The 26,929-nt window shown below is 50.9% G+C and overlaps 1 protein-coding gene across 6 annotated transcripts in view; it reads right to left on the reverse strand.

The window, feature by feature from the left end:
• RASAL1 (RAS protein activator like 1) overlaps nucleotides 1-18,346 on the reverse strand; it is a 36,003-nt gene extending 17,657 nt beyond the window's left edge. For 5 of the 6 annotated variants that reach the window (XM_008957843.4, XM_003832443.7, XM_008957841.5 and 2 more), the window contains exons 1-7: nucleotides 18,210-18,346; nucleotides 13,689-13,745; nucleotides 10,846-10,959; nucleotides 10,594-10,655; nucleotides 4,302-4,431; nucleotides 2,156-2,237; nucleotides 1,922-2,053 (exon numbers count right to left, since the gene is read on the reverse strand). In XM_008957843.4, the coding sequence (XP_008956091.1) occupies nucleotides 1,922-2,053; nucleotides 2,156-2,237; nucleotides 4,302-4,431; nucleotides 10,594-10,655; nucleotides 10,846-10,959; nucleotides 13,689-13,745; nucleotides 18,210-18,274 (642 nt within the window). In that variant the 5' untranslated portion in view covers nucleotides 18,275-18,346. Of the gene's footprint in view, nucleotides 1-1,921; nucleotides 2,054-2,155; nucleotides 2,238-4,301; nucleotides 4,432-10,593; nucleotides 10,656-10,845; nucleotides 10,960-13,688; nucleotides 13,746-14,802; nucleotides 14,933-18,209 lie in introns of all 6 variants that reach the window. The other variant, XM_055096208.2, reaches the window with a different exon arrangement.
• Between the last annotated feature and the right edge of the window lie 8,583 nt (nucleotides 18,347-26,929).

Below are 26,929 nucleotides of genomic sequence, written 5' to 3' on the forward strand. Positions count from 1 at the left end.
CCCTGCCCTGCCTGGCTCAGGTCTCACCTAGCCCTGGAAGAACAGACTGCCCACCCACAGAGGGGCAGAATGGCCTGCCAGGGGACCCCTCCTTCTCTCCTACAAGTCCCAAATTATTAGCTCCTGCCAGGACACTGAGGGCTTCTGAGGGCCTACCAGGGACACTTAATTTACAATTGAGGAAACTGAGGCTTAGCGATGTGGAGTGATTTGCCCAAGGTCACACAGCTGCTAGAGATAGCATGTCTGGACTGAGTGTATTTTCAGCTCTGTTTAGGGACATAAATTTCATCTATCAAAAGGCATAAGGACAGCCCTGGAGGGACCCAAGCCCCACCCTCTCTCTCTTTTTAAATAACTTTATAGAGACGTAATTCACATCCTAAACAATTCACCTTTTAAAAGTGTACAATTCAATGATTTTTAGTATATTCACAGAGTTACCGCAATTAGTTGTGCCGCTGATTCCAGAACATTGTCTATGAGCCCTAAAGAGCCTGCACTCATTACCAGTCACTTCGTGCCCCCCAGCCCCTGGCAACCACGAATCTATTTTCTGTGTCGGTAGATTTGACTATTCTAGACATTTCATATAAATGGAATCATATGTGTTTTGCAGGGGCTGGCTTTTTCCACTTAGTGTAATGGTTCATCCACGTGCCAGTACGGTAAGTCCTGACTCATAACGTATAAGGAAATCAAATGTACCATGAGCTAATTACTATAAACAAGAATGAAGGCCGGGTGGGTAGCTCATGCCTGTAATCCCAGCACTTTGGGAGGATGAGGCGGGCAGATCACTTGAGGTCAGGAGTTCAAGACCAGCCTGACCAACCTGATGAAACCCTGTCTCTATTAAAAATACAAAAATTACTCAGATGTAGTGGTGTGCACCTGTAACCCCAGCTACTTGGGAGACTGAGGCAAAATAATTCCTTGAACCCAGGAGGTGGAGGTTGCAGTGAGCTGAGTTCACGCCACTGCACTCCAGCCTGGGCAATAGAGGGAGATTCCTTCTAAAAAATAAAAATAAAAAAATAAACAAGAGTTAAGTTCCTACAGCATACAGTATGTCATTTTGCTTAAGGCTGCAGTTTCCAAGAACCTATGGATGACATTAAATGAGGACTTACTGTACTTCATTCCTTTTTATGGCTGAATAATATTCCATTGTATCGATAGACCACATTTTGTTTATCTATAATGGACACTTGAGTTTTTTTCCATTTTGGGCTGTTATGACTAATGCTGCTATGAACAGTAATGTCAGAGTTTTTGTGTGAACATAAGTTTTCATTTCTTTGGGGTATGTACCTAAGAGTGGAATTGCTAGGTCACAGAGTAACTCTATCTTTAACTATTTGAGGAAATGCCAGGCTGTCTCCAAAGACAGGGAAACCAAGAGAAAGAACCTGAGCCCAGGACTTCCAGGAGTAGGAGTTAAGGGCGTAAGTCTGGAGTCAAAGAGATCTGAACTCAGATCCTGGCTCTGCCCTTTCTTAGCCATATGACCTTGAAAAAGCCACTTAGCCTCTCTGAGCCTCAATGTCCCCATCTGTAAAATGCGGATAGCAACAGTCCCAGCCTCATAGGGTAGCCATGAAGGTTAAGTAATGAGGCTCTGTGGGAGGGACACTCAGCACAGGGCCAGCACATAGTCATCTGTCATGCTCTCATCCCAGAATGAGAATCTGGGCCCGTCCTGTGATCTTGGATAGATTCCTGTACCTTTGACAGCCTCAGTTTCCTCACCTGTACAACAGAGCAATGAAACCGCAACACTCAGGCCTAACCAGGGGAACCTGATGAGGCAGCTGTACATCCACCCTTCTGAGAGCCAGGAGGCTCAGCCCGTCTCATCTTTCTTCCCCCTTGGAGGCACTGGGGAGCCATGGAGGCTATTGTAGGGAATGAGGCTCACCATGCCCAAGAAGTCATTCTTGCCCACCATGTCCCAGTCCCAGAGCTCCACCCGCAGTGGGGACGGGGCACCTGGCATCTCCCGCAGCTCCAGCACTTCATCCCAGTGCGGGAAGCGAGTCTTCTTGATGGTCTGAGGGCGAAGGAAGTGGTCTGTGAGTGGGAGAGCTGATGGGGACTCCCGCCCCACCACCAAATGCCCCACTCCTTCCTGGTTTCATCCCCCACCACTCACTGAGGTCTCCAAGCTCTGGCTGCCCCAAAACACACGTGCAAATGGGTCAGATGTGCCAGAGATGTCTCTGGGAGCCAGGTCCCTGGGAACAGATGGGGAAAGGAGTGAGGAAACACGGCACCCAAGTTGGGCCTTGGAAAGGCTGTTAAGAGTAGATCATTCCAATGTCGCTGGTTTCCAAGGCAACAAACTGTTCCATGTAGGGGTCCAGCTAGGGACACCCCTAACCATGACCGTCCAAACCCAGTATCTTCCTGTCACCACCCTATGGGGAGGCACTTGTATATCCCTATTTTTCAGATGAGGAAACTGAGGCACCAAAAGGTCATATCCTACATCACAAAGCCCAGCAAGTAGAAGTGCAGCGGGGAGGGGGAAAAGAGAGCCTCAGATTCTCTGGAGGCCCCAGATGGGAAACTTGATGCAAAGGTTCAAAGCCTGGCTTTGCACTTATTGGCTAGCGGACACTAGGGAAAGTCACTTCCCCTCTCTAAGTCTTCATTTCCTCACCTGGAAAATGGGAGTAATAACAGACCAACCTCATAGAGCCGAGGGTTAGATTGGATGATGTGTGTAAAGGGCCAAGCATAGCACCTGGCAGGTGATGGGTGCTTGGTTCATTTATTCATTCAACAAACACTCATGCCCACACCTTGTCTAGGACCCAAGAGAAAGCATGAGGCAGGGACTCCTTGCCGTTGGTTGCCATGACAACCCAAAAGTCTTACTCCAGGCAGCTTCCCCATCCCTCCTTCTTGACGTTCCCCAAACCCAGGAACACACCACCACCCCACCCCCACACCAGGGGCTGCTTCCTTCTTCCTCCTGCTCCCTTCCCACCCCTGCTTAGCATCCAAAGCCTTCTTCGGTTTCCTAGGAGCTGGCCCAGTTGCTAAGCGACAGCAATCAGTCCCTCTCATGCCTGCAAGGAACCTGCACAGCCTTGTGGCTGAGGAAGGGGCCATGGGCTCAAGGAAGACCAGAGCCTCTGCCCCCTGCTGAGTCCCTCAGCCTGTCACCTGCCTCCCTGGTTCTCCCTCAACCAGACTCTAGGAAGCCCCAGCTGAGGCCAAGGCTGGAAGCAAAAATCTGGAGGTGGTGGGAGAGGCTCAGAGAGGGCAAAGAAGGGCTTTATGGTCACACAGCAAGCTAGAAATTGGAGGTCCTCCCCAATCTGGGCAGGGATTTTCCTAAAAGTGAGAGCTGGGGAGGTGAAAAAAAGGCAGAAAAACAGGATGAGAGAGGAGTGGGGGAAGGGTGGAGGTATTTGAGGGAGCAAAATGACAGAGAGCTGAGGAAGGGAAAAAGGGATGGCCATGACAAGTAGGCAAGAGGGAAGATGGGTGTCCCATGAGCTGGTGCCCCTAGAGGGCCACCTGTGGGTTTTCCCGGTCTTGCATCCATCTTCCATCTGATTTTTCTTTGGGACAGGACCTATCTCCTTCTCACCACCCACCTCTCACATGACTTAGTGGGGGCCAATCCCTCCCTCCGCTCCAGTAATGGGCTTGTGACTCAGGCCTGATCCATTATTCAATGTAATTGGTTCAGAGATAGACATGTGCCCCAGCTTGAGCCAGTAAAAATTAATCCCAGGACATTGGTTGGAAATGGTAGGAAATAGAAGTGATTTTTCCGTTGGAGTGGCTAAGCTGGCAGGGTGCCAGCCTGGAGTTGCTAGGGCCATCTCTCACCTGGGGAGAGGCTGCCTAAGAATGAAGCTAACACAGAGACCAGCAGAGCTAAAAGACAGATTCCTAATGGCATCGTTTGAACACCTGGACCCAGCCATGCCTGAAGCTACATGTCAGTCATATAAGCCAATAAAGTAGCTCTTTTGCTTAAGCCAGTATGAATTGGGTATTTGTCAGTTACAATTTAATGACTACACCTCCACACTCACCTGTCACCTGTCATCCTGAGTGTCTGGTCTGTTGCTGCTAGTCCCTGGGGACTCAACAGGATTTTGCCCCCAGGAACTTACAACCCAGTGAGCTTGGACTGTTTGTCCACGCAGGGAACCTGACTGCCAGCCCAGAAGTGCCCCAGGACTGAGGAGGTCCCAAACGCCAGGCAGCAGGGGAGACCCAGGGGACTCCTGCTCATTCTCAGACCACCCTCCACACCACCTCCACCTTAAGCATACCTGGCCTGAAGCACATGGCAGCGAAGGCAGCGGCCCTGCCCATCCTCCAGCATCTGCACTGACAGGCAGATCTCACCCTGCACTTCTGCATCTGGGTCCACTCGGCTCAAGTTAATCCAGCTGTCAATCCCTGGAGGGCACAGGCACTAACATTTATGAAGCGCCTACCATGTACTGGGCATTGTGTTAACTTAAAAATTCAATTAACATTATTTTCATTATTTTTTTTTTTGAGACAGGGTCTGGTTCTGTTGCCCAGGCTGGAGTGCAGTGGCACGATTTTGGCTCACTGCAACCTCTGCCTCCTGGGCTCAAGCGATTCTCCTGCCTCACCCTCCCGACCAACTGGGACTTTAGGCGTGCAACACCATGACTGGATAATTTTTGTGTTGTTCTGTAAAGATGGGGTTTCATTATGTTGCCCAGGCTGGTCTCAAACTCCTGAGATCAAGCGATCCACCCACCTTGGCCTCCCAAAATGCTGGGATTACAGGCATGAGCCACTATGTCCTGTCTCAATTAAAATTAAAAATGTGTTAAGACCCTGGCTTCTGATATAGGTGCTGTAATTATCCCCATTTTCAGATGAGGAAAATGAGGCACAAGGAGAAAGAGTTTTGTCCATGGTCTCACAGCTAGCAAATGGCAGAGCTGGAATTTGAATGCAGGCAGTATAGTTAGTTCTAGGGCCAATGCTCGTAGCCATGTGCCATCACACACTTCCCCCTGGTATAGAAAGAACTTCATCATGTAATCCCAACATACTCTCCCCTCAAAAAAATCTTGGACATTTCTCCCCTCTGTATTTCTCTCAACACTTTGAAGATATTGTTCCACTGAATTCTAGCTTTCCATCACCAGACTGGAGTGCCGTGGCACAATTTCAGCTCACTGCAGCCTCAGTCTCCCAGGCTTAAGTGATCCTCCTGCCTCAGCCTCCCCAGTAACTTGGACTACAGATGTATACCACCACAGCTAGCTAATTTTTTGTGTTTTTTGTAGAGACGAGGTTTTGCCATGTTGCCCAGGCTGGTCTCGAACTCCTGAACTCAAGCCATCTGCCTGCCTTGGCCTCCCAAAGTTCTGGGATTACAGGCAGGAGCCACTATGCCCAGCCTTTTCTATCTATTATAATTATAAGGACTATGTCTCTGATGCACTGCAGTTTCATCACAATGTGTCTAGATACAGATTTTTTTAAATCCTGCTGAGTAGAGATTGCGCTGCTTCTATTTATGGAATCATATCCTTCCTTTAGTTCTGCAAAATTCTAGATGATTGATTTTTTTAAAATTATTTCCTCTTCCCAATTTTTGTTATAATTTTTGCCTGTCTCTAATTTTTAAAATTCTATCCTTCTGGAACTCCAATTAAATAAATGTTAAACCTCCACAGTTATTTTCCATGTCTCTGAATTTCTATTTTATTTTTTCTCCTTTTCCTCTGAAACTAATTCTGAATAATTTCTCTAGACCTTTCTTCCAGTTCACTAAATCTCCCTTTAACTATGAATAATCTGATGTTTCACTCAACCACTCCATTTTTTATTTTGACAATTATACTTACCTCTAAAAGTTTTATTTGGTGCTTTTTTAAAATCTGTCTGTGTAATTACTTGTAATTTATTGCTGTTATTGCAGACCTTTCTTGTGATTACATCTTTTATTTCTTTAAATCTGATTCTTTTTAAAAATCCTGTATATTATAATTACAGAATCTAAAGTCTTTGTGGGTCTAAATCAGATGATTATTGTTTCTGCTGACTATTGCCCATGGTGTCTCATTTCCTTGTGTGTTTGCTGATCTTTGATTGTGAAGTCGTGTTTGTTTGATCTTACTCTGGGAAACCTAAGTGAACATGCTTATCCCTAGAGAGGAGCAGGAGTTGGTTATTCTGGGACCCCTTGAGGGTCTCAGCCTAATGGAGAATTCTCATGTTGAGTAACATCCACCCTGCCCCTTGCCCAAGTTTTAGTCTCTTTGTTGAGTGTAGAATTGATACTGACGTCTGCTTTCAGGGAAATCCTTCATGGTCTCCTTGCTTTTTGTTTACCATTCACTGTTAGGTTTTAGCTAATGGTTTTTGTTTTTGTTTGAGATGGAGTCTCACTCTGTCACCCAGGCTGGAGTGCAATGGTGCAATCTTGGCTCACTGCAAACTCCGCCTCCCAGGTTCAAGCAATTCTCATGTCTCAGTCTCTCGAATAGCAAGGATTATAGGCACCTGCCACCATGCCCATCTCATTTTTGTATTTTCAGTAGAGTGGGTTTTCACCATGTTGGCCAGGCTGGTCTCGAACTCCTGACCTCAACTGATCCGCCAGCCTCGGCCTCCCAAAGCGCTGGGATTACACACGTGAGCTATTCCACCCAGTCTCATGACTTGAGATGGAAAAAATACTGAGGGATTTCCCGTTCTATAAAGAAGTTTGGCCTGGCATGGTGGTTCACACCTGTAATCCCAAAAGTTTGGGAAGCCGAGGTGAGCTGATCACCTGAGGTCAGGAGTTTGAGACCAGCCTGGCCAACATGGCAAAACCCTGTCTCTATGAACATACAAAAAAAGTTAGGCATGGTGGTGCACGCCTGCAATCCCAGCTACTCCAGAGGCTGAGGCATGAGAATCGCTTGAAACTGGAAGGCGGAGGTTGCAGTGATCTGAGATCATGCCACTACACTCCAGCCTGGGTGATAGAGCGAGACTCTGTCTCAAAAAAAAAAAAAAAAAAAAAGTTACCACAAGTCCAACAATGTATTAGGAACCCTATTTAATCCAGGATCTCACTGTTGTGTAGCAGGAGAGTGCTTTTGAGGATTGAGTCCCTCCAGCTGCTGAAAGTAGAAGTCTCATCTCACATCTCTCTATCTCCACTGCAGCCTCCACATTTCCGCCACATGCTTGCAGACACATAGACACGTTCCTTCTTTTCTTGCTGCCTGTTCTGTGGGAATGTGTTCTGTTTTCCTATCTAAGTCCACAAGTTCCTGCAAGCCAGGATTCATACTTCACTCATTTAATTTCACTCCCCTGGGAGGATGTTTGAGGTGCACTGGGTACAGCTCAGTGGGCAGATTAAGAGCACAGATTTTGGAGGCCGACACAACTTGGGTTGGACTCTGATTTCTGAACCTTCTAGAAGGGGGAAGTCACCTCCCCTCTGTATGCCTCTGTATATTGGAGATCATTCTGGTGGACACTTCACTGGTGTGTTGAGAAGTAAAGCGCTTAGCACCATGCCTGGCATATAGTAGGCCCTCATGAAATAGGATTATAATGATGATCAGCACATAGTAGGTTTTCAACTAATTCCCACTGAGGGAAATAATGCATTATTCAATAAATGGTATTGAGACAATTAACAGTCATGTAGACAAAAAGTAATAAAGTTTAATCCTTACTACATACCTTGTATCTAGGCAAATTCCAAATAGATCAAAGACTTAAATGTGTTTTTTGTTTAATGCAATAAATGGCCAGGCATGGTGGCTCACACCTGTAATCCCGGCACCTTGTGGGGCCAAGGCAGGAGGATTGCTTGAGGCCAGGAGTTCAAGATCAGCCTGGCCAACATAGTGAGAACTTGTCTCTAAAAAAAAAAAAAAAAAAAAAATACATATACATATATGTGTGTGTGTTTGTGTAAGTAATACATTAATGTTAGAAGGAATTATGTTTTAAAATGTTTCTCTTAATCTTAGAGTTGAGAAGTTCTTTTTAGGTCTAACAGAAAATTCAGAACCAAAAGAAAAATATGAGATTAAATATAGAAAAAGAAATTTTATACATGAAAAAATTATAGGCAAAGTCAAAACATAAGAGACAAATGGAGAAAAAATATTGCAGCTAATTTGACAAAGAATTAACTGCCCCAATATGTAAAGAGCTCCTACAAATCAATAAGAAAAGGCAAACAACCTAGTAGGGGGGAAATTCATGTATAATATGAGTAGACAATAAATGGAAGAGAAAATAAAGTGATTCTTCAAAACTGTATATAAAAAAGGCTCATGGAGAAGTGCAAAATAAACCTATGCTGAGGCAATATTTCACCTATCAGATACACGATCAAAAAGTTTGATAACTGGCTGGTCTGAGTGCGGTGGTGTTTACAACTAATTGATCACAAAAAGTTTGATAACTGAGAGAGTGTGGGGTGAGTGAACTGCTACCTCTTCCATGGAGGGTAATTTAGCAACAACTATCAAGTATGCAAATGTGTGCACTCTTTAATTCACCTCTAGTAATTTATCTGACCGATGGATATAACTTACATATGTGTGAAATTTTATTTGCACAGGCTAGTTATTGTAGCATTGCTTGAACCAGGGAAAGACTATGACCTCCCTAGATGCCATCAGTAGGGAACTAGCCAAATAAACAATGGTAAAGCCACACAATGGAGCACCACGATGCCATCCCAAACGAAGAATGCGGAAACTCTGAGACCACTGTTATAGGAAGATCTCAGAGATACTTAGTGAAGTAAAAAGGCAAGGTACAGGCCGGGTGCAGTGGCTCATGCCTGTAATCCCAGCACTTTGGGAGGCTAAGGCAGATGGATCACTCGAAGTCAAGAGTTCGAGACCAGCCCGGCCAACATGGTGAAACCCCGTCTCTACTAAAAATACAAAACTTAGCTGGGTGTGGTGGCAGACCCCTGTAATCCCAGTTACTCAGGAGGCCAAGGCAGGAGAATTGCTTGAACCCGGGAGGCAAAGGTTGCAGTGAGTTGAGATTGTGCCATTGCACTCCAGCCTGGGCAACAGAGCAAGACTCCGTCTCAAAAATAAATAAATAAATTAATTAATTAAAAAAATTTTAAAGGCAAGATACAGAGCAGAGTGTAAAAGGCTGCAATTTGTATAAGCACAGAAAAACACAGTATTAAGAGCGCAGACTCAGCTTGGTGCACTGGCTCACACCCGTTATCCCAGCACTTTGGGAGGCCAAGGCAGGTGGATCACTTGAGGCCAAGAGTTCAAGACCAGCATGATTTCACATGGTGAAACCCTTCCTCTACAAGAAATACAAAAATTAGCCAGGTGTGGTGGTGCACGCCTGTAGTCCCAGCTACTTGGGAGGTTGAGGTGGGAGAATCACTTGAGCCAGGGAGGTTGAGACTGCAGTGAGCCAAGACTGCACCACTTCACGACAGCCTGGGTGACAGAATGAGACACTGTCTCTCACACACACACACACACACACACAAAAGGCATAGACTCTGGAACTAGACAACTTTGGTTCAAATCCTGGCTGCCTCACTTAATAAAGTGATCTTGAGCAAGTCATTTAACCTTCTGTGCCTCAGTTTATTCACCTATAAAGTGGGCATTAATAATTAGAGCACCTGCCTCTCAGGGTTATGATGAACCTACATCACTGAGTCCATAAATATAAAGAATTAGTGTTCAGAATAATATTTATATATATTTATCATATATAAATATGTTATATGTTTATATTTATTATATATAAATATGTTATATGTTTATATTTATATATACAGTATATAAATGTTTGCTGCTGTTACTATTTTTAAATTATTTTTAGTAGCAATGGGGTCTCCCTATGTTGTCCAGGCTGCTCACGGACTCCTGGGCTCAAGCGATCCTCCTGCCTCTGCCTCTGCCTCTGCCTCCCAAGGTGCTGGGATTACAGGTGTGAGGCACCATGCCCAGCCTGCTATTACTACTGTTACTTGCTTATATATGTTTAAAATATTTCTAGAAGGACATACAAGAAGCTGACAATGCCAGGAAGGGAACAGAGTAGCTGGGGTGCTTATCATAAAATCTGAATATTGAACTAGGCAAACAAATTAACTGCTCAAAAACTAAAGACAAGGCTGGGCATAGTGGCTCACACTTGTATTCCCAACACTTTGGGAGGCCAAGGTGGGAGGACTGCTTGAGCCCAGGAGTTTGAGACCAGCTTGGGCAACATAGCAAGACTCCATATCTATAAGATATTTCTGAAAAAATTAGCTGGGTGTGGTGGTGTGCACCTGTAATCCCAGCTACTCCAGAAGCTGAAATGGGAGGATCGCTTGAGGCCAGAGGTTCAAGATTGCAGTGAGCTATGATAGCACCACTGCACTCCAGCCTGGGTGACAGAGCAAGACCTCGTCTCTAACAACAACAATTAAAAGCAAACAAAAAGTAAAGACAAAAGCAACAAGAGAAATAAGTTTCCACTGAAGGCTCTGTGCTTCACCGTGCCATGTGCTATGCCCCTGCAAATGCCCACCCTGGGCATGGCCCCCTCCTCCCTCTGCCCATGTCCCTCGCCCACCTCGGGGGTCAGCTGTAATCGCCTCCCTGCTCAGCGAGATCTTGCCGATGATGTCGTCGTGCCTGCAGGAAGGCGGGCACGTGAAGGTCTGAGTCAGGGGCCCCTTTGCCCCGCCCCAAGAGAAGTGGGGGCAGGTGTCAAGGTCTGGGTGGGAGGGCACGCCCTCGTGGGCTGTGGACCCACATCCCCTCTCCCTCAGGTGCCCAGGCTTGGGTCCCTAACCCACACATTCCACTTTCCCCAACCACAAACCCGACAGTGTCCTCATCCAGCACGTAGAAGGCCAGCTGGTGGAAATCCAGAGGCAGGTGCACCGTGTACTCCTCCCCCCAGAAGGGGCCCAGGCTCCTCCAGACAGTAGCTGTCCTGCAAAAGGAGGTGCAGGGGGCTGGGGGTCCTCGGGCCACACAGGAGGCAGACACCTGGAGACCCAGACACACACACACACACACACACACACACACACACACACACACACACACACACGGGAATCCAGACACACACACACTCAGAGACCCCCCACATGAACCCAGTTAGAGGCCCAGACACACACACACACCCAAGGACAGCCACTCCAAGATCCTAGATATGTACTCACCCAGGGACACTGGAGCATGTATGAATCCAGGCATAGAAACACACACAGACCCCAACACTCACATACCCAGAGTATCAGACATACACCAGAGATCTCAACACACACACACACACACACACACAGAGAGGCACATACACAAAACACACACATGATCCTACACACCCACATACAGGGCCCCAATACACACCTAAGGTCCCAGATACACAGAGACCAACAGACATGCATAGCAACCCACAGAAACATATGTGCAGATACACACACACGGATTCACACTGAGACAGAGTTGCTCACAGATACACCAAGGAGGCCAGAGACAGAGACACATTTACACATAAGCAGATACACATATGCACCCTCAGAAAGTCCTAAAAACATGTACCTTTGTGTTTGGAAATCCAGACACCAGACACATGCAGATAGACACATAGAAAACAGACACATATGAAAACATATGAAAATAGACATATGTCGGGAACACAGAGACACACTCAGAGATCCAGAGACACACTCTCACACACTTACAATGATACAAGGCAGGTACACATAGAGACACACACACAGTCATACAAACACACAGTCACTGACACACACACACACACACACACACAATTCCATTCATTCATTTGTTCATTCGTTTACTCCATAAACATTCACTTGGACTATGGGCCCAGCCTGTGCTGGGCTCCAGGGATCAGAGGAACAGGTGTCAGGGCTGCTTACCCCACAGACCCCCCTTCCACAAGCAGGCGCTCTCTCCCAGCAATTAGGACATGGTGGGAGAAGTCCTGGGATTGGGGTTAGCTCAATCGCCCCTGGTTGGGTCGTGGGGGTAGGGTCGGAGGGGATTAGGGAAGGCTTCCTGTAGGAGCTAGTCAGGCAAAGTGGGGAGAGACAATGAGGACAAGGACAAGTATTCCAGAAGGCTGGAACAGCATGGGCAAAGGCCCTGTAGCAGGAATGAGTTTCGTGAGCTGAAGGAATAGGAAGGTACCTGGTGGGAATGGGGGAGGGAGAGGGGCCAGGAGACAGGAGGTGAGCAGGGGACAGAGCACTCGGGGCTTTGAAGCACACAGTGAACAGGAGGAAGGCACAGGAAGGATGGGGACCAAGATAAGCCCAGAAACAGGTGCACACACACAGCATCTCTGCCCTGACATCCCTGCAGGGGTACTTCCCTTTACCCAGCAGAGAACAAAGATTCTACTTGCCCAGTAAAGACACATCCACATTTGTGGATGCAAAGTTTGGTTCTCATACCTGTTGCTCCCTTCCTCCCTCCTTTCACCACACTGTGCCCTAAGAAAGAGTGCACATATGCGCGCGTGCGCGCACACACACACACACCCCGCCTTCTTCCTCCAGCCCAGCGGCACCAACCTCAGATGGACCCCCAGTGCTTCCTCCCAAATACCCTCTTCCCCCAACCTGACCTTTTCCCAGCCAAAGGTCTTCTGAACATTCCCCAGCTCCTGAGCTGAAAGGCTTCTTACAGCCCAGAGAGGGAGAGACAGCAGCCTGGGGTCACACAGAAAATCAATCTGTGGGTTTGGGGTGGTGTCAGGGAATGTATCAAGGGGCCAGCATGAGCACTGGGAGGACAGTGGAGGGGAGTCAGTGGAGAGGGGAGCTACAGCTGACCCCTCCCCCAGGCAGGCTCCCCACCCCCAGCTCTGAGCCCATCTGGACCAGAATAGGAGCATCCTGAATCCTGCCGTCTCCATAGGAACCAAGGCCTCAGCCACCCACCAGCCCACCTACCCCCATCAGGCCTCCAGGGGCTGAGAGCTGTCCCTCAGCCTGCGGGGGTGGGAGCCAAGCAGGGCGCAGCCTGATATCCCCCTGCGAGACTCACTGACACCCCAAACATCCTCACACCTTCACATGTGTCCACGCCGGCGCCTTTGTGACCAAATCGGCTGGCATTGGTGTTCACATGCATGTGCAGGGCAGCCATGTGCACGTGCATGTACATGCACCCTACACTGGTACACACACGTGAGCCTGTGCCCTGCACAGCCACGAGGACATACACACGTGGTCACAGGCACTCACACTAGCCCCGCAACCTCCCCCACCCCCTGCAACTCACAAGCAGGCCCAGCTGGGCGGGTGCACACACAGACACACATGCACGTGCCCACGCACACAGACATCCCCAGTGCCCGCAGCACCCGGCAGGCCCGGAACCAACCAGTCCAGCCAAGCGTGAGATGCCCGCCCCCAGGGAGGCCACTGTAGGAGGCACAGGCTGGCAGCGCTGAGTCAGCCCCAGGGAGCCAGCAGGGACAGCATTAGGTCCAGAGGGGGAAGGCAGGGCTGGTCGGGGAGAGGAGCTGGCAGTCCCAGCTGGACACAAATCACCCACCTGCAGGCCCGCGAGTCCCCCTCAGGGTAAGCACTCCTTTAAATGTGAATTCTTGGTCCCAGATTCCCCAGGTCTAGAAAGAGACCCCTCCCTTCCTCCTCTCCCCCAAGGCCTGGTGTCGCCACCCCTCACCTGGCCACCACCTCGTCGTCCACTTTCACTAGGCAGTAGGGGTCGCTGCTCCCAGACCTGCAGAAGGAAGGAGTTCAGGGAGGAAGCAGGTTGAGAGGGCAGCCATGGGTGGAGGGTCCCAGTCATGACACAGGCAGGGGAGTCGGAGGCACAGACAGAGAAGGGGACTTGCCCAGGGTCACACAGCAAGTCCAGCTCAGAAGTAGAATCTTAGGGGACCAGCAGGAGATGTCACAGCTGCCCAGGCCACCACATCTGTGCACTCTGGGCTTCCACCCATAGAAATAGAACAGGGAGGCCTGAGGCCAGCAGGTTCTGAGTCCTGGCCTCGAAAAGCCCAACGCAGAGGCCCAGAGCGTGTGTGTGTGGGGGGGGGCGGGGGGTCTTGAATGCCTGGCTTCACCACCCTCTGGCTGTGCCATCCCAGAGAGTCCCCTTCCCTCTCTGGGCCTCAGTTTCTCTGCTCTATAAATCAGGTGTGATGCTCACATACACCTCCTAGGGGGCTGGAGGAACTCAAATGCTGGGCCGGATCATGGTCTGGCCCCCAGCTCTCCCCTGCAGGGGCTTTAATGCTGTGTCCCCAGCTTTTCATTTCAATGGGAGTTTCCCTGGGAAGGGGACTCCCCATTCCTCAGCCCTCCATGGGGACAGACTCGGCAGACCCTCCCTACAGGCAAAGACCAGGGAACCCAGGCTTCAAAATCAACCCTCAAAATCTCTTAAGATGTGCTGCACCCCCTTAAGTAGCTATGAGTCATCTGCCAATTCAGGCCAGCTGCATCCCCCCTTCATAATAACAGTCACCAGCAAATCCCAAGCTGTCTAACAGGTCCCTCACTTCCTCCTCCATCCCATCATACAGGCCTTCTTTGTCTTTCATCAGGCCCCCGGCCAGCCTCAGGGCCTTTGCACCTGCTGTTCCCTTTGCCTAAGACACTTTAGCCCTGATACTGCCATGGCTGGCTCCTTCCTGCCATTCAAGTCTCAGTCCAAAGTCACCTCCTTGAGAGGCTATCCCTGGCCACCACTGTCCTATCTAAAATGACCTCCACCTAAAATCATCTTCTTCTTCTTCTTCTTTTTTTTTTTTTTTTTTGAGACAGAGTCTTACCGTATCACCCAGGCTGGAGTGCAGTGGCGCGATCTTCGTTCACTGCAATCTCTGCCTCCCAAGTTCAAGCGATTCTCCTGCCTCAGCCTCCTGAGTAGCTGGGATTACAGGCACACACCACCACGCCTGGCTAATTTTTTGTATTTTTAGTAGAGACAGGGTTTCACCATGCTGGCCAGGCTGGACTCCAACTCCTGGCCTCCAGTAATCCACCCGCCTCGGCCTCCCAAAGTGCTGGGATTACAGGCGTGAGCCACCACACCCGGCCTCCCTTATTTCTCTATGCGTTTAGTATCTGTCTCCCCACCTCCCTGCCACTTCCAAACTGTGAACTCCCTGGGGAGAGTCTGTGTCCCCACCTTCCCCACCCCCGGCCCCCACATCTGGCATGCATTTGGCCCTCTAGAGCTATTTCTGAATGACTGGGTTTATGGAGTGCTCTCTCTGGAGCAGGGAGTAACAGTGGAGATAGGACTGGGACCCAGGTTTGTGGGCTCACACTCATGTTCTGAAACCAATGCCCCCTCTACCTATTCAAATGGCCCTCTCCCTCGATGCCCCAGCACCACTCCCTTGATCTCTGCCACCTTCTGTCTCTCCAGTTTGTATAGATCCACAAATGCCTCTGGGATGCCAGGAAAGAGGGACATTGGCGCTAAGAGTTGCCTCCAACCTGAACCTATCTTGCTGGATGAGCCCTTCCCTGTGCCTCGGTTTCCCTCTCTGGACTCCTTCCCTTATCCCCCTCTGGCTGGACACTCCAATGCCTCCATTTCCCTACCTGGCTTCTATCCCTGAACACTTTAGACAGACAGTGTCTTCGTGATCCTCTGTGGGTCCTACATCTGAATCCCCTTCTGCAGAGTGCCCCAAGCCTCAGTTTTCCCTTCTGGCTCCATCCCAAATCCATTGGACTGGGTAACCCCAGGAGCCTCAGTTTCCCCATCTGGGCTTCACCTTCAGACACCTGTGGCTGGTAATGTCCTGTGTCTCAGTTTCCCTCCCTGGGTTCTCCACCCCTAAGCTTCCTTTATGCAGGCTCCCACCCCTCAGTTTCCCCAACTACAAATGTGGGGTCAGATGGGCTGGGATCCCACTAGCCGAGGGCTGGGAGACACACCCCCTCCTGCAGACCCAGCCTGACCTCCAGGCCCTCCTGGGAGCCGAGCTCAGCACTAGTCAGCTGCAGGGCTCTGACGCATGAGGGCCTTATCAGACTCCTATCAGGGAGGGCAACGGTGGCAAGAGGGGGTGGCTGCTTCCAGACCCCTGATCTCTCCAGACTTGTGGCCTCTCCCACGGCCCCTGACTCAGCTCAGTCTTGGGAAAGCAGGCCCCTCAGCCATCGCCTGCCCAGTCTGGTTTGGGCATGGAGTAGTCAGAGTTCGAATCGCAGCTGGGTGACCTTAGGCAAGTGACTGCCTCTCTGGTCCTCAGTTTCCCCATTTGTAAAATAAGAGACGCCAATAGAACTATATGAAGTGTTAAGCACAGGGCCTGTCCATACTAAGCCCTCAGTGACTGACTGCTACTATTTCTAATAGTAAAAACTCTAAAATTACCTGAAGAGGCCTCCTCCTGGGCCAGAATGGACCCCCTCAAACCTGGCAATGCTTTAGGCAGAGTCTGGGCCCTTTCCCTTAGGAGAAGAGGGAAAGAACACACCCCACCTAAGGGCTCCCATGGCATGGAGCTCCCAGCAGCCTCCAGGAAGAGCCCCTTTGAAGAAGGGTGCTGACAGCTAGGGAAACTGAGGCAGGGTGGCCGGACCCCCCCCCCAGCTGGGGCTAAGTGACTCCTCCCCACCCTTGCTCTAGGGCATGACCTATTTCATAGCTCACTGGCCCAGGAATTGGGGGCAGGAAGTTTGGCCAAGAGCTGCAGGAATCAGGCATGACTCAAGTCCCTTCTCCAGAAGAGCAGCAGGTTACCGTGAGCCAGTGTCCAGGTGCAGGGGTGACACCCATCGCCCCCTCATGACCTCTCACCCAGGGCTGGTGGAGGGGCCAGAGCTCAGTGAGTGAGAACCCCGTTTCTGGAAAGAACTCCTTTCACCACCTAGCAGCTGCCAGGCATCCAGCCTGGCCTCCATGACCTAACAGTGTAGGCCATCTCATTCCCAGGGCCTCTGAGGGGACATCTTAGAAAGAGTCTGGTGGGGGGGCTTGTCCAGCCACTGAACTGTCAGAGCACACACTCTGCTTCTCATTCAGGGTGTGTATATTTGGAGTAGCCAATGAGGATGAAGGGTGGCAAAAATTGCTCTCAACAGCTGCCCCCTTGACGCAGCTGCAGTGTTTTGGGGGTTGGGAGTGTCGTAAAATCAGGCAGGAAAGTCCTCTCTGGGAGCCCACACCTTGGGGAATCAGCGCAGAGCTAAGACTGAACCTTGACACAGGTGAAGGCTCCCAATCCATGCTCCTGCTCACCTGGGCCACAGGGGAACTCCTAACAGGTCCTCCACCCTCCCAGCTGGATGGGAGACCCCAGGCAACCAGACGGGGACTCCGGTCCAGAGCTCTCGTTGCCCAAATGGGAAACCAAGGCCCAGAGAGAAGCAGGTTCAAGGTCACACAGCAAATGTCCTCCAGAGGATCCCACACCTGTCACAGGCGCTAAGGCCCTCAGAGCCCCTTCTGGGCACTATGCCAAGCAGGAGGGGGAACCCGCCCCCCATATTCTGCTGATTCAGCAGCTGCTGACTCAGCCCTGGGGGAAGCATAGCTTGGGACTGGTAGTGAAGGGAGCCGTAGGGTCCCCCAGTCCCATTGCACCTGGCTGGGGAGGGGGTCGCAGCAAGGAATTGGCTCTTCAAGCAGCTCAGCACCCAGGGAAGGCCCACACGAGGCTGGGAGCCACAAGACTGGGGAGCTCAGGGCTTGGGGTCAAAAGGACCCTGGAGGGCCACCTGGTGACACTCTGCAAACCTAAGCACCAGATCCACACAGGATGTTAGGGCTCATCTGATCCCAGGCCCTCTCCAAGGGTCCTCCCCAGGGTTCCCTTGCTAGGCCCCCACCCAGGCCTGGAGGAGCCACCTCCAACATCTGCCTGGACTAAGGAAGAGACCCCCCGCTTTCTCCCCTCCCAGATCTGACAGAATATGGCCCTCTAATCCCCTCTTCAGCTCTGGACGACCCCCTTTAGTACATCCCGGGAACAAAGACACCCCCTCCCCTGCCCGGGGGTGAGGCGGGGCATCTGCTAACTCTAGGCGCCCCCCTCCCACCGGGACAGCCATGGGCATGCGGCCTCTCTTCCCTTTAAAGCGGATCTGCCCCAAGACCAGTCTTGGACAAGAACCCCTCGCCCTCCTGCCAACCCGCCCTGGCACGCGGAAAGGGCGACGTCGGCCCCACCCCAGGCCTTGCGCGCCCCTCACCCAGAAGCGCCCGAGGAGTACTCACACGTCCTTGGCAGGCAGCGCGCGGCCCTCCACCACGCGAACATTCAGGGAGCTGCTCTTGGCCATGGCGCCTAGCCACAAACTTTCCAGGCAGAAGGGCGCTCAGGTTCCGAGGCTGGACCAGGGGACGTCTACATGTCACCTGCTTCAAGCCTGGCTCCCTGCCTCGTGGTCCCAGTGCCGCCTGTCCGAGACCCGGGTAGCTGGACGGGAGATTTCCGAAAGAGGAGAAGGTGTAGGTGCCCGGGGAGGGAGCGCCCGTCCGGACTCTACAGGTAGGAGCCGTGCTCCGAGCAGGAGGAGCGCGCAGGGGGCGCAGCGGGCTCTTGCCTAGGCGTCTGGAGCTCCAGACAAGCAGGCTGGGCGGGCAGGGGGCGTGAGGGGCGGCCCAGGGACCTCCCCACAGTCCCGCCTCCAATGGGGTCCCCCACCTGACCCCGGGCCCCCTCGCGCGCCCTCTACCGGCACCCCAGTCATGCGCGCCAGAACGCACGGGCGGCGTAGACAAGGGTGCACCGCCAGGTGGGGAGGGGCCCCCGTCCTGATGGGCGTGGCCGCTGGCTCCTGGTGAGTTGGCATTGGGCTTAAAAGACATGGTCTGTGCCCCCGCCTGTCCCTCATCCAACATATTCACACCTCTCCGCCCCCACCCCTCCTTGCCTACCATGCAGACACCTGCCTCCTCTCTCCAACCTCCGCGCCCCCCGGTTCAGGAGCAAGTATTAGTGGTGGGTGGGAGGCGTCGCCAGAGAGAGGGTCGCATGTTCCCTGGGGGTCCGTTCAGAGTCAAGGGAGGGGCCTTGAACATCCCCTTCCATCTCGTTCTAGTTTCCAGTTAAACACAGAACCCAGACTCTGCTCTAACGTCACGGGCTGGCACTGCGGGGGAGGAAGCCGCGGCCGGATGGGGGAGGGGAAGGCTTGAAGATAACCACTACAGCGATGATAAAAAGTCATCTACAGTTGTTTGAACACTTCATGGGTGCCAGGCACTGTTCTAAGCGCTTTACTGGGATTAGCTCATTTTTGTCTCCAGATGTGCACTACACACTACTCCACTGTTACCCCATTACCCGCAGTTTATGGATAAAGAAACTGAGGTTCAGAGGGATTAAATAACTTGGCGGAGGTCTCACAGTCAGTAACTGATTTGCCTTCCGGGGTTCGAATCCTGGCTCTGCCATTTGGTAGCTGTCTGGACTTGGGTAAGCCATTCAACCTCTCTGTGCTTTGGTTTGGTTTTCTCATCTGTTGAGTGAGGATGACATTGCATTTCAGTCATAGGATTTTGAAAGAATTAAAAGAGTTAATGAAGATAAAAGTCTCAGGACAGTGACAAGTACCTAATACACGTCCAGAAAGTGTTTGATATTCTGATTGTTGTCTTTTGAGGCACGGCCCACACGTCACCTCTCCTGGAAAGGCTTCCAGGATGCCCTTCCACTCCGGTAGAGATTTTCTTTCCTTTCTCTCTGCTCCAGTGGCTCCAGGTTTGTACATTTTTCTGATTTTAAATGAGATAATATGACAGGCAGGGCCTGTCCCAGAACAGATCCGTTCGCACACTTATTTCTCCCTGTGAAATCATTGTTGACCTGCCCAAGACCTCTTAGAAAGGCCAGGCACCAATGGGAGTGCCCCTGCAGACTGAGTGCGGGAGCCAACGCCCAGACCGGTGAGACCAGGAGTGCCCTGCCTGGCTCCATCAGCAGCCCAATGGTCTGCTTCCCAGTCTCCCTTCTTGACTCCCCACCCAGCACCCCAGACAGGCTGATGAGGAACTCAGAGCCCTGGAATTCCTTCCCCAGCTGGTGGCTGCCTGGAGAGTCTCTGAGCCACCAGAGATGGGGTCTCAGTTAATCCCATCTGGGAAATGGATCTAGCAGAACAGGCTCCAAGCCTTAGAAGTATTGCAACATCCTCAGTGGGGCAGGAGGGGTAATCCAGGGTTAGATCCAGAACAGTAATAGCCCCAAAGGAATCATCCCACTGTGATTTTTTTTTTTTTTTTTTTTTTTTGCCCAGCTGGAAGGCAGGGCGCGATCTTGGCTCACTGCAACTTCCACTCCTGGGTTCAAGTGATTCTCCTGCTTCAGCCTCCTGAGTAGCTGGGACTACAGGCACCCACTACTATGCCCGGTTAATTTTTGTATTTTTAGTAGATTTTTATAGTTTGTATTTTTATATCACCATGTTGGCCAGGCTGGTCTTGAACTCCTGATCTCAAGCAATCCACCCACCTCAGCCTCCCAAAGTGCTGGGATTATAGGCGTGAGCCACCATGCCTGGCCCACTGTGATCTTTATCAGTTACCCCAGATTCTCTCCAAAGAAAATATACCACCTAAGGTGGTGGGGGGAATGGTACTTAAGGTATTTGCTATGTAACTGAAGCTTTAAGACGGGAATCCTGCCCCCCGCCCCACACCACCCCCCACCACACACATTTAGTGGAAGCTACTGTTTGAGCCTTTTTCTTCTGTGAGCCTGCAAAGACCGCAGACAGGCCTCCAGACCCCCAGGACCCCTGTTGGAACCCCCTGATGATGGAACCTAAGGGGCCTGTTCCTCCAGCCCTCATGGGATGCCAGCCAAACTGCCACGCAGCCATCTTGGCCCATCTTCCAGAGCTAAGCAGGAAGTCATATACCCAAACACCCTTCCCCAGCTCCCCACGGGGAAATACCAAGGATATAGACTGTGCCAGCTGGGCCTCCAGCAAGCCAGCGCTGTTACCTGTCCAATATCTGGAGGGTGACCCCACAATTTGCCTGGGGCAATGGCCACAGTCCCCAAACTTTGCACATGGCCCGGCCATTTCCTGTTGTTCTGAGAATCTCTGACCTGAAACTAGCAGGGAGTTGGAGTTTGCCTAGGGCAGTCCATGCCAAGGGACCGAAGCGGGAAAGGCAGACCAGAGAGAGTGTGTGACCTGCGCGGGACCATCCAGCTAGGCAGGGAGAGGGCAGGCTGGTGATTCTCCCAGGGTTATTATGAGAGTTAATCTCGAGGGCAGCGTAAGGCACTTAGCATCATTCCTGGCACATAGTAGGTGCTCAAGAAATGGCCAAACCCCAACCCCAAGCTCCTTAAAGGTAAATTCATAACCATCTCTTGCAATACCCATGCGATACACACAGCAGGTGTTTCATAAAGACTTAAGCGGGAAGAAATGCTGAGCTCAGGGTTTACCAGAAGAGGGTTTAGCATCAGGCTGACCTAGGATTGAACCCTGGCACCTGTACTTCCAAGCCAAGTGTTCTTGGGCAGGTGAGTTACTCTCTCAGTGCCTCAGTTTCTTCATCTGTAAAGTGGGGATACTAATAGAATCCACCTCTAGGATGAGCATGAGGCTGGAAAAGAAATAAGTGCCAGGTGTTTTGCACAGCCTGGCATACTACAAGCACTCAATAAATGTCATGGCCATTGTGGAACGTCCTGTGCCTGATACTGAGCCCCATTTGGTGGCTTAGCTCTGAGGCTGGGTCCTGGGGACATTGCCCAGGTAGAATGCAGGCCCAGCCCCAGATTCCAGACATGGATGAAGGCCCACACTTCAGTAGCCAGGGCAGTTCCAGATCGCTGAGCTGGGGGAATCTGAGGATTTTCATCCTGGCTGAGAAATCTGATAGACAGCTTCCAAGATCAGGGCTCCGGCCTCCCCTGTGGGCCCTCTGTCCAGGACAGGCTGAGTCTTTGCTTGATCTGAGATGCTGGGCCCTCTGACCAGGACTGGCTGAGTCTCCACTTGATCTGAGATGCTGGGCCTGTGGCCCAGGGAGGGCTCACAGACATGGAGGAGAGAGGGCTCCTCATCCCAGAAGAGGAATCGGGCCTGGGCATGGTGGGGGCGTCCTGGAGCCCGCTCCCATCGGCACTGGATTCGACTGTGCACATAACTTTCCAACTCCATGTTTAGCCACATCACGTGGGAACTTGAAATTGACTAGGGTAGGATTTACAGTATGGAAACTGGCAAATGCTACATTTGTTTTTGAGAGTCAGTTTACCAATACACTACTGGGCACAGGAATCCCCACATAGCTCTCTAGATACCGTTCCTGAATTCAACACCCTTAAGACTTTTCTCGTATCCTCCCAATCTGCTCCCCCAACACACACTGCCTTTGCTCGATCAGTCATTTCCCTCAAGAAGGCCTTTACAGGGCCAGACATGGTGGCTTACCCCTGTAATCCCAACACTTTGGGAGGCCAAGGTGGGAGGATCGCTGAGGCAAGGAGTTTGAGACCAGCCTGAGCAACATAGCAAGACCTCGCTGCTACAGAAAATTTTAAAATTAACCAGGTATGATGGCTTGCACCTGTAGTCCTAGCTACTCAGGAGGCTGAGGCAGGAGGATGACTTGAGCCCAGGAATTCAAGGCTGCAGTAAGCTATGATAGCATCACTGCACTCCAGCCTGGGCAACATAGCAAGACACCATATCTTAAAAATAAATAAATAGGCTGGGTGTGGTGGCTCACACCTGTAAACCTAGCATTTTGGGAGGCCGAGGCAGGAGGATCACTTGAGCTCAGGAGTTTGAGATCAGCCTGGGCAGCATGAGGCCTCACCTCTATTATAGAATTCTTTTTAATTAAATAAGTAAATAAGGCTGGGCATGGTGGCTCACACCTGTAATCCCAGCATTTTGGGAGGCCAAGAGGGACAGATCACTTGAGCTCAGGAGTCAGAGACTAGCCTGGGCAACATGGCGAAACCCCGTCTCTACTAAAAATATAAAAATTAGCCAGGCGTGGTGGCATGTGCCTGTAATCCCAGCTACTTGGAAGGCTAAGGCACAAGAATTACTTGAACCTAGGAGACATAGGTTTCAGTGAGCCGAGATTGCACCAATGCACTCCAGCCTGGGTGACAGAGCGAGACTTTCTCAAAAACTAATAAATAAATAAGTAAAAGTCCTCCCAATAGGTTAATAAAGATTATAAGAGATGGTGGTAGGGGGAAGTAAAGCACAGGCATCAGTGTAAATGAATACTGTATGGCTCTTTCAAAAATGTTCTCAAGGAAGATTTAATGACAAGAAAATACTAAAAAAGCATAAATGGTGAGGAAAAGGTATATACAACCATATACACAGTAGGAGTCTGAGGCCATAGAATATTCTATGTATGAATATATACGATCTTTTGTTGAACAAACGTGTATTGAGCACCTACAATGTACTAGATGGTAGGGATATAGCAAGGTTCAAGTGAAGGATAAGATGGCCCCGCACTGCTCTCCTGGGGCTCTCAGTAAAATAGGAAAGCAGACAAAAGTAACACAGCTCAATAATAAACTCCCAGAGAGTAAAGAACGATGGGAGGATGATGGAGCAGACATGGGGGTACAGCTGGAGCTGGAGGGATTCCTTACATAAAATAGCATGTGCTTTTTTTTTTTTTTTTTTTTTTGAGGTGAAGTCTTGCTCTATCACCCGGGCTAAAGTGCAGTGGCACGATCTCGGCTCACTCTGTTGCAGCCTGGGTGGCTGGAGTGATCTTGGCTCACTGGGAGGTGGAGTGGCACCTCTGCCTTCCAGGTTCAAGTGATCCTCCCACCTCAGCCTTCCAAGTAGCTAGGATTATAGGCATGTGCCACCACGCCCAGCTAATTTTTTGTGTTGTTGTTGTTGTTGTTGTTGTTGTTGTTGAGACAGACTTTCACTCTGTCGCCCAGGCCAGAGTGCAGTGGGGCAATCTTGGCTCACTGCAGCCTCTGCCTCCTGGGTTCAAGCAATTCTCCTGACTCAGCCTCCCAAGTAGCTGGGATTACAGGGGTCCGCCACCACACCTGGCTAATTTTTGTTTTTGTTTTTTTTTTTTGAGACCGAGTCTCGCTCTGTCGCCCAGGCTGGAGTGCAGTGGCGTGATCTCGGCTCACTGCAACCTCTACCTCCTGGGTTCACGCCATTCTCCTGCCTCAACCTCCTGAGTAGCTGGGACTACAGGCGCCCACTGCCACGCTTGGCTAATTTTTTGTATTTTTAGTAGAGACAGGGTTTCACCGTGTTAGCCAGGATGGTCTTGATCTCCTGACGCTGTGATCCACCCATCTCGGCTTCCCAAATTGTAATTTTTGTATTTTTAGTAGAGACGGGGTTTCACCATGTTGGCCAGGGTGGTCTTGAACTCCTGACCCCAGGTGACCCTCCTGCTTCGGCCTCCCAAAGTGCTGGGGTTACAGGCGTGAGCCACCACACCCAACCCCATGTGCTTCTTTTATCATCAGAAAAGGATTCGTGGTCCCTCCGGCTTCTAAAAGAACCACTGTCCCAAGCCATGTGCTCCACAGGCCATGTGGCAAGAGGGGGTGGCTGCTTCCAGACCCCTGATCTCTCCAGACTTGTGGCCTCTCCCACGGCCCCAAGTACAGGTGAGTGGTTCTCACCTCTAATCCCAGCACTTTGTGAGGCTGAGGCAGGAGGATTTCTTGAGCCCAGGAGTTTGAGACCAGCCTGGGCAACATAGCAAGACCCTGTCTCTACAAAAAATAAAAATAAAAAATTCGTTGGGTGTGGTGGCACACACCTGTAGCCTCAGCTACTCCAGAGGCTAAGGCAGGAAGATCTCTTGAGCCCAGGAGTTTGAGACCAGCCTGGGCAATGTAGTGAGACCCCGTCTCCATACATAAATAAATGGAATAGTTGTCCTTTATTTGTATATCCACAGTCTCTGAGAAGCCCTTACAGAGGAGCGGGGAGGCAGAGATGCTCCCCCAACCCCAGGCCCCAGAGGCACCACTGTGTGACCTTGGTCTCTTGTTCCCTTATTTCGTGGCAATTTACATGCTTCTCTTACCTTCTAAATGTCAGGGACAGTGTCTGATTCATGTTGAGCCTCCCACACAGCTAGGCACATAAGAAAGACTCACGACACGCACACCGGGCTAAACAGAATTCAGTTCCCCTGGAGGGCTGGAACCCGGCCTCTCTTCATGTGATAACAGTCATATTATTTTTTACTTCCTCCCTCCCTACAGTGCCTAGGAGGGCAGCTTCGTCATTGCCAATTTACCACCTGCCCAGTGTACCTACACCTTCAAACCAGGAGGCCTGTGTCCCCTCCTGGGAAGTGGCACTTTCCATTCTGAGGCCAAGACCAGGGCAAAGCAGTCACGGGCCCTGGCCTAGGCTGGGGTGATGGGTTGTTCTTTGTCTCAGGAACACAAAGCCCTGTTTGTGATTGCTGGGCACGATTCTGGGCAGGGAGCCACGTGGGACAGGAGGCAGCGGTGGCAGGAGTGGGCAGGAATTCCCAAACCCCCTCCTGCGGGCTGGCTGCCGAGGTTCCCTCCTCCCAGGGCCTGAAAACAAGGTGTCTGTCTTTCAGTCGGCACCCCCACTTCCTCCTGCCTCAGCCCCACTCCCCAGAGTTCTCCCCGCACCCCACCTTGGAATGGAGAAGTAGAAATGGGGAAGGCACGGAAGCGTGAGATGGGCGGGTTGGGGGATATTTCCAGAGCTTGTAGGTTTTCAGCCAAGGGCAAGGCCGGCTGAGCTGTGTCCTGCTGTCACTCAGCGTCCCCACCCTCCAAGAGGTAGGGGCAGAGGCATGAAGGAGGCTGAGCTGGCAAGAAACTGGGACTCCCACCCCGAAGCATGGCGGGAGGGCTTGGGAACAGCACCCCATTGAACAGAGAGGAATGCTGAGGCCTGGGTAGGCAGGGGTATTAGCTGGCTGCAGAGCTGAAGCCACAGCCCCAGCCTTCTAAGAGAAGTGGTTTGTGCAAGGACTTTCTTCCCTTCCTTAAGCCATGAGCAGCTCCAGGAGAGGGAAGTTGAATGATTTTTTTTTTTTTTTTTTTTGAGATGGAGTCTCTCTCTGTCACCCAGCCTGGAGTGCAGTGGCATGATCTCAGCTCACTGCAACCTCCTGGGCTTATCCCTTCCTCAAGGAGGCCTCCCTGCCCCTGTGCATGCTCTCTAGGCCTCTCCTCCTAACCCATCACATATCTGTAGGGTGATTTGATTGCTCTGACTTCTCCACTGGCCTGTAAGCCCCGGAAGTCAGGTTTTGTCTTGTCCCCTGCTATATCCTTAGCATTGAGCACAGTGTCTGGCATAGGGTAAGATGCTCAATAAATATTTGCAAAAACCACTTCTAAAAGAACATAATGGCTGGGTGTGGTGGCTCATGCCTATCATCCCAACACTTTGGGAGGCTGAGATGGGTGGATTACCTGAGGTTGGGAGTTTGAGACCAGCCTGACCAACATGAAGAAACCCCCTCTCTACTAAAAATACAAAAAATTAGCTGGGCGTGGTGGCACATGCCTGTAATCCCAGCTACTCGGGAGGCTGAGACAGGAGAATCACTTGAACCTGGGAGGTGGAGGTTGCGGTGAGCCAAGATTGTGCCATTGCAGTCCGGCCTGGGCAACAAGAGCGAAACTCCATCTCAAAAAAAAAATAATAATAAAAATAAGAATAGAAATTGCTGGTGTGGTGGCTCACGCCTGTAATCTCAACACTTTGGGAGGCTGAGGCGGGAGAATCACTTGAGCCCAGGAGTTTGAGACCAGCCTGAGCAACATAGCAAGACCTCATCTCTACAAGAAATTTTAATAATTACGGCCGCACACGGTGGCTCATGCCTGTAATCCCAGCACTTTCGGAGGCCAAGGCAGGCGGATCACCTGAGGTCAGGAGTTTGAGAGCAGTCTGGCCAACATGGTAAAACCCCGTCTCTAACGCCTGTAATCCCAACACTTTGGGGGA

This window comes from Pan paniscus, chromosome 10, assembly GCF_029289425.2.
Source record: "Pan paniscus chromosome 10, NHGRI_mPanPan1-v2.0_pri, whole genome shotgun sequence".
In the NCBI taxonomy this organism is placed as follows: domain Eukaryota; kingdom Metazoa; phylum Chordata; class Mammalia; order Primates; family Hominidae; genus Pan; species Pan paniscus.